We start from the raw sequence: 7,850 nt of genomic DNA, 5'->3' as shown, positions 1-7,850 counted from the left end.
AGGCTTCAGCCACCTTCGCCGGTATCCCGGGAGCCTCTTCCACCTTCACCACCGCTTCTTGCGAGGCGTCCCTCAGCGCCTGACACTCTGCTTGGGCTTGCCTGTGCCAAGAGACAAGACCCTTGAGGGACACCGTGACGGACAGCAGCTGCCCAAACAGCCTGCGGAGAGCAGCACCCCGGGCACCCGTCGGTGACTGTCGCGGTGTGGGTGGGAACGTTCAGCTCAGTTCGTGGAGACTTCAACACACGGCCACTGGCACGCGTTCCACTCAACTCCTATCTCAGTTCACGTGGCGCTTGCATAGAGCCCCCATCGCTGAGCTCCGCTCCGCGGCTCTCGCACACACCTTTGGCTCCCGGGGAGGTCCCAAAATGCCACCAGCTGCTGGGAATCCACTAAGCAGCTTTGGCCAAGGCCCCAGTTCACAGCTGCATGTACCTTAACTCGTTAGCTGCTGCTTGCAGAGCTCGATCCTTCTCCTTCATCACCATGGACATCTCCAGCAGCTCCCTTCTAAGCAGGTGCAGCTCCTGCTCTTGCTGTTTCACCTGGCAGATGTTCTGCTCCACTTCTGACTTCAGCTGCTCGCTCAGCTCCCCTAGGCACACCACAGCTCCATGGGTGTCTGGCTCCCCCATCACCCAAGCCCTGGGGGATCCGCACCTCCCAGTGATCCGACGTCTGCGACCACGTCCCTTTTTCCCAAGGCGTTGTCATAAGGGTCGTCAGCCATCATAGGGCTTGTCCCCACAAACCCTCACCCTGCCCTCGCTAGCAGCCCTCGCCTCCTGGGCCCTGCCACCAGACCTTGCTTCCCCAAGTCACAGCGCAGGGCCGGTCTCTGTCAGGGCAGATGCCGCAATCACGGCTGGCTATGGCTACTTGCCTTCTGCTTCGAGAAAAGTGGGGTCGCCAGCATTTCCTGGCCTGCCCGCTTTCACCCACCTGCCTTCCTCATTCGCTTCGCGCTGTTATGGCCAGCAAAAGTGGGCCACGCGCATCCCTTTGCCTCACACCTCAGGCTCCTTTCTGCCCCATACAGCCTCCCCAAAGCAACGTCACGCCCACTGAGGGATCCCCGGCCAGGCTCTCCCAGTTTAAAGCCTCAGGCCACCTGCGGCTCCAAGGTGTGTACTCTTAACTTGAGCATTCACGGATTTGTTGTGTAAGTGCCAAGGCACAAAAATTAAAAGCTCAGTAACACCACAAGTCCCCCACAGTCTTACCCCATGTGCTGGGCAGTTCTTTATGTAGTGGCCAGGTTTCCCACAACGGAAGCAAGTATATGATGGTGGAGGGGCAGCCAAGGGATTCTTCACGTAACTAGAAGTTTTTTGGGAAAAAAAAACCAAAAAGGTATGCATGTGTCTCTCTACAATTTGTCCACAGGCTCCAAAGAACACATTTGACATTATCAACACCTACTTGACTGGATCATATTCACGGCAAGACTGCGTCATCATAGCTTTTATCTTCTCTTCTTCGGTGGCACTGGCTTCAGCCAGGTTGGCAGTCTCTGTAACGGGGAATTATTTGACACACATTAGAAACACCCTTCAGCCCACACAGCCAACGACACCAGCACTCACCCACTGCTGTAAAGAGCAGCACGGCGCTGGCTGCGCTTGCGCAGAAACAGCTGCTCATACAAAACACAGGTGTCCTGACGGCCTTTGCAGCATGGCCGTATAACCAGAACATGGTGGCACACCTTTCTTCTAAACAGGTATCTATAAGCAGCAAAATTAAAATTAGTTACAACTTTTTTTTAAATCATGCAGAAAAGCGTATACTTTGTTCATAAATGTCTGTATTAGGTGACCCTAACATGTTATCCATGATCAGATCCAATGATCCAGGGTTAGAGGAACACCTCTCACCATTCCAGTGAAGAAAAAGGAGTTTTCCTTAAAAGAAAGGTGAAAAATACAAAACACCACCTAGTAACTTTTCTGCTATCAGGACTATTTTGAAATGCATACTTACCCATACTATTTGACCCGAGTGACAAATCAAGATCTCGACCATCACCAGTCAAGTATCTCCTTCTGTTACTTCTTTATACTTCAGCAGCCGAATGGCAGTGCTGTCAACTCTGAAGAAAAATGCTGTCCCTTCTCCACGGGTAAATTCCAAGTGGCGGTACACTAAAGAAAGGCTTCACCTTTGGGAAATTAAAGCAGCATCAACCCTGAAGTCACCCAGATCCAAAAATGTGCTGCAGGCAGAAGTTCAGGAAAGCGACGGGTATTTTACCCACAGGAGTTCCCGGCTCTAACCCTGCAGCAAGATCTCCACACTGGGTTTTAGATATTTTCATTTGCAGACAAACTGCTAAACTGAACTGCTTCATCAGATAAAGTGGAAAGATCAAATGCAGAGCTGTAGAAGACCACTTTGTGTCGCAGCGAGAGTTAAATCCACCGCAATCTATTAGAGACGTTTAAGCCCTCAGAGGGGCCCAACCAACATCACTTCAATTATCCAGTTCTAGGAATAAAGACCCAAGTATTGAAGGATGTGAAAAGGAATCAGTTAGCCTCACAGAACTGTTCTCAACATGGATGGGATGTGTTGGGTTTGGTATTTGTTGGAACCTCAAGTCCCATGTAAGGAACAGCACCAACTTTAACAAGAGTGGTTTGTCAGTGGTTTTTGATAACGTCTGTAAACTGCATTAGGCAAAAAAAAAAGTATTTAAAACAAAAGCGAAGGACACAAAGTGAAAATGGCAAAAATGACACAGGTGTGTGTGTGTTTTATATAAAGTGCACAAGTATGTGTGTATGTGGGTATGGAATCAAGCGCGGTGTGTAGGAACAAATGTGAGAGTGTGTTTTTACATACTGCTTTTGGTGTTCCGCTCACTGGCTCAGCTGGACTTCTAGAAAAAGAAAGAAAGAAAGGAGATCAGAACTTGAAATAAAGCACTTGTACCCCACAGAAAGCAGTGAAAACAGATTATAAAGCCTCAACATCAGCACCTTATGTACTGATAGCCCAGCGAATGTGGGAATTTATTCATATACATAAACTGTTCTCTCCTGGAACATCCAGTGCCACTAAAAACAACCACAAACATCCCAATTCTACTCTGTCACAAATTATTCCAAGACTTCCAGGGACAGAACACAACAGGGCAAGAGGAAGTCCTCAGGTATTTTGCCTCTGCTCTCTAAGTATCAAAACCAGGAAATCTGTGCTACAGTGTCCTGTTCTTAAATAACCAGCCATCAAACCAGGAAGGTAACTGTAGCCAAGCTGTAGATCCCTGGTGTTACAAACAGGCACCAGATACAGAACTGAGTTTCTAAGAAAGAACAGTGATGGCCTAGACACTGCGAAGGGCAAGTGTACTTAGCGCAAAAAGATCAGTCACCTGACCATATTTAGCCATGGCAGCGCCAAAAATACCAAATGTGTTACATCTGCTGTATGGGCTGAAAACAGGAGTAGAAATGTCACCTGACAGCAGTTCCTAGGATCTGGTGTGATTTAGGAGTCCTGTGACAAACGTACTGTCCCAGCAGGCTTAAAAATGTCCGTCTGCTTTGGGACATTCAAACCTACCCCATCACAACAAAAATTAACAGCAGCTTTAACAGGAAAGAGAAATCTGAATGCCTCTGTACGCCAATATCCAGGAAAAAGTGAACAGACTGCACCCGCTACCAAAGAATACAATGCTTTAGGGACACTCACGGGACAGAGGTTTTGCTGGGAGCTTTAACTCCTCCAGCAGGGATTCGTCTCACAATTACCGAGCAGTTCTTCGGAATCAAGGCATCATCATCTGTGTATTCTGAAAGCAATACAGAAATAAAAAATCAGTCAATTTGTAAGAATGTACATTAATACGCAATTCCGTAGCATTCAGAGGATCCCTGTACAGATTGAAAAGCCAAATGTTATATGTAAGATCCCGCTTTTATCGTCTCAACACACTAACAGGACATCTCAAGAAATCTGCAGGTTTGAGAATCAAACACAAGCAGCAATTTCTGTTTGATTCTTTCAAAAGAGTTTGAATGCCAACAGCAACATGGTCTGAAAGGTCACTAAAGGAGAGTCTGCCAGTGCATGAGGTTCTTTCCTGATCTAGCTGAAGTTGCTTTTGCCCATTTGCCTTTGTCCATTTTGCCTTCCTAGTGTCTTAACACGAGTCCATCATACCATTCTTCCCACTGGCTCTTAAAATCCCGCTTGCTTTGAGCTTACCTTAGCATTGCTTCTGTCACTAGGTTGCCATTATGGAAAGCAACAGTGACTGAGCTGGAAAGGGTTCGAGTTCTCTGAACAAGCAGGCCATCTTCACTCAAGTGTCACTTTGCTCTTTCCGAGATCGTTTCCACATTTAGTCAGGATTCCTGCACAGACAAAGTGACACAAAAACCATACTTGATGTCCACATGTAAGAGCGCCAAACATCCCATTTAGGCAGAAGATCCTGGTCTAGATTTTCCCTTCCTCTTCTGAAGGTGAGTTTAGGCATCTGCAGCTGATTAAGAAAACCTGAAAGTCACCGTTATGCACACAGACCAACAGTTTGGCACACAGACCTGTTACACTGAAATGTATTCCCTAGCTTGGCCCTGAAAACCACTGGGGGATTTTTGCGTTTTCCCATGAAAACACCCTTACGAAAGCTTCCGGAAGCATCTGTGTCACTAACAGACCAACTTTAACATTTGACACTCATGCAACACACCCTGCCTAGAGGAGGATCTTGCCGCTGTTAAACAGCAGGGATGCTCTGTAAAGTACGAAGCAGATTCCTCCTTCAACTTCACCCTTAGGCAGCACCACACTTAACAGAACCCAGTGAAGCAGAGACTTTTTCTTCTCTGCAGGCTGATTACGTACAGAAACAATGCAACACACCTTGGACAACTGGTGCGATGTCTGTTGGAGGAACACTTGATGGGGTAACATACTGATGAGCATCAACTTTTGTTCTGAAACTTGACCTTCTGTTCCTCACCTGCTATAACAGAATCTACCTCTTTGCCCCATTTCAAAACATTTCTTCTTTTGGAGCGAATCATTGGGCTCCGTCGCGGGCTATGAGCATCCAACATTCTGGTTTTAAGGCTCCGTTTGAGACAGACCCAGCTGTTACAGGAGTGGTGTCAGCCAGCTGGCCATTCAGCCTGCTTGCGTTTGTGAAGCTGAAAGTACCTTAGCAAATAAAGACAAAATTCAGAGACCCTTCTGCAGAAAAGCCCTTAAAGCAAATCAGACATTTTTCAAAAGCTCTTGACAGTTTTATTCAACACCACAGGAAAACCAAAGCCTTCTGAAATGTGTCCCCACCTACATATGTCATGGCATCCACTGGCCTCCTGAGACCCCTAATACTGTGCTGTTCAGTCTCCTCACAAACATTCTCCTGAAAATGGTTTCACTGTCGATCAACAGCGAGCTTTATGTCCAGCCACTGAACTTACACTTCCTGCAGCGAACATACGATTCTGTTTAAGTTTAAACACAAAAATCAGGAAGAGGAAAAAAACAGTAGAACACATTCTAAAGAAAAGACTGATGTAAGGGTGCCAGGGAACTAAAGGAAAAAAATAATGTTTAAAAAGTGAAAACAATTTACAAGTCTCTTTATTTCTGAAAAGTCCCATCCCAAAGTCTCCAATTACATTGAACCTCCTCAAGATGGCAGATCACCAAACAGAAACATCATACTAAGTAATACAAACCCATTATCAGCTCCAAGAATTGAGCAGATTTAAATGAATTTATGACTTCTCTAAGAATCCTTCTTGCTTATATTCACCATAAATGTTCTGCCGCAAAACTTCAGTACCGGCCCGACACCGTTACCGTGCACTATCAGGGAAAAAACCACCCACGGTTAGAAATGAATGATGAACTGATGCTCCATAGCATCTGCGTGGCAGTGTCCCTGGTGTACAGCAGCAGTTCTATTAACAAGAAATGCCAAACTGTCCTTCAGAGGCAGCCAACACTCAAGTGCACGATGGCTTTAAGGGCTCTGCTGAGATTCCAACTCACAGCTGCACTCTTGACCCAAAATGTTGCTGGGGAGCAGTTTCTGCAACAGCCACAGAACCAGTTTTCCAGTGCCGCGGCGTACAAGAAGTTGAAGGCAAAGTTAAGTGACCAAACCCGCTGTTTTTCTTCAAGTCAGCCACCTGTTCCATTGCCATCCCGTTCAGCTTCCTCCAGCAGATTTCAAAGAAATCTGGCAAGCCTGTTCTTATCAGATATCCTCCCACATTTCCGTATCATTTTCCCTGAAGAATTCCCGGAAAGCAAAACCTTAGTGAGCTCTCCACGTTGCACATGAAGCGCGGGCACTTGTAGCCTGGCTGTGTGGCTGAAACACAGCTCTGGCGGTGGTTGTCAGAAGAGCCGCGAGGAAGGAACAGCTCTGTGGGGCTCCCAGCACAAGTCCCAGCTAGGGATGGAGGGCGAATCCCATTGTCGCTTCCCACCCCGCGCCCGCCGCCCCCACGCACCTTCTTTGGTCTGGGCGTTGGTGATCTGCAGGTCGCTGTTGGGCGCCTTCAGCTTCTCCCGGGCCATGATCTGGCGCTTGAGGTTGCGCAGGGAGATGTGCAGGCCGTTGAAGATGAGCGTGTGGTACTTGAGGCTGGAGGAGAACTTATAGTGCAGGCAGGACATGGTGAGGGCAAGGCGGTGTGTCCTCGGCAGCGGCGCCTACCGCAGCACACAGGGCCGTGGGCTCTGCTCTGAGTTGGGGCACGCAGCCCCGGCTCGGCCTCCGCTCCCTGTCTGGCACACAGCGCTGCCAGGCCGGTGTGTTTGGTGGCTACGGCGACTGCGGTGCCCCGGCCTCAGCGTTCCGCCAGGGCTTTAGGGGCACCAAGCAGAGGGGCTGGGCCAGCGGTGGTTCTAGGCCACGTTCCGTTGCCCCGACAAGACGCTGCCTGGCGCCACAAGCGGAACCAAACAGAACAGTCCGGCCACGCCCGGTCACCTGTCTGCTGGCTGTGCAGCCAGGGCCACTGGACTGGATCATCCTGACCGGGAGGAAGATGGAGGAGGCGCTGAAGCTGGGCCGCAGGGAGGCGGGCGAGGAGGGGGAGCTGGGTGGGCTGCTGGCTGCCTCGTGGAGAAGGCGCTGATGCAGGAGATGGAGTTGGAGCCCGCCAGCCGCGGCTCCTCCTGCCCGTGGGAGCAGCTGCGGGGCAAGTACCCTGAGGAGAAAGACCTGGGAGTGTTGGTAGACGAGAGGTTCAACATGAGTGGGCAATGCGCCCTTGCGGCCCAGAAGGCCAACCGCATCCTGGGCTGCATCAAGAGGAGCGTGGCCAGCAGGTCTAGGGAGGTGATTCTGCCCCTCTACTCTGCCCTGGTGAGACCCCACCTGGAGTACTGCGTCCAGTTCTGGAGCCCCCAACACAAGAAAGACATGGACCAGTTGGAAAGGGTCCAGAGGAGGGCCACAAAGATGATCAGAGGGCTGGAGCACCTCTCCTATGAGGCCAGGCTGAGAGAGTTGGGGCTGTTCAGCCTGGAGAAGAGGAGGCTCCGGGGAGACCTGATAGCGGTCTTCCAATACCTCAAGGGGGCCTACAGGAAAGATGGGGAGAAGCTGTTCAGTAGGGCCTGTTGTGATAGAACAAGGGGTAATAGGTTTAAATTAGAAGGAGGTAGGTTTAGATTGGATATGAGAAAAAAATTTTTTATAATGAGAGTTGTAGAGCACTGGAACAGGTTGCCCAGAGAGGTGGTGGATGCCCCATCCCTGGAATCGCTCAAGGCCAGGCTGGATGGGGCTCTGAGCAACCTGATCTAGTCAGGGATGTCCCTGCTTCTTGCAGGGGGGTTGGACTAGATGACCGTTGAAG

General features: G+C 49.5%; 1 protein-coding gene across 1 annotated transcript; it reads right to left on the bottom strand.

The window, feature by feature from the left end:
- Positions 1–1,424: 1,424 nt before the first annotated feature.
- Positions 1,425–6,660, bottom strand: LOC147600375 (E3 ubiquitin-protein ligase RBBP6-like). The gene is made up of 5 exons (XM_086751267.1): positions 6,495–6,660; positions 3,706–3,805; positions 2,778–2,887; positions 1,593–1,733; positions 1,425–1,519 (listed from the first exon to the last, which is right to left on the bottom strand). The coding sequence occupies exons 1-5, from the start codon at positions 6,658–6,660 to the stop codon at positions 1,425–1,427; spliced, it is 612 nt and encodes a 203-aa protein (XP_086607393.1).
- Between the last annotated feature and the right edge of the window lie 1,190 nt (positions 6,661–7,850).

The sequence above is a fragment of the Chlamydotis macqueenii genome, chromosome 6, assembly GCF_036417535.1.
Source record: "Chlamydotis macqueenii isolate bChlMac1 chromosome 6, bChlMac1.mat, whole genome shotgun sequence".
Taxonomy (NCBI): Eukaryota; Metazoa; Chordata; class Aves; order Otidiformes; family Otididae; genus Chlamydotis; species Chlamydotis macqueenii.
Note: the sequence above shows the minus strand (reverse complement) of the source record. Positions and strands in the feature narration are given on the sequence as shown.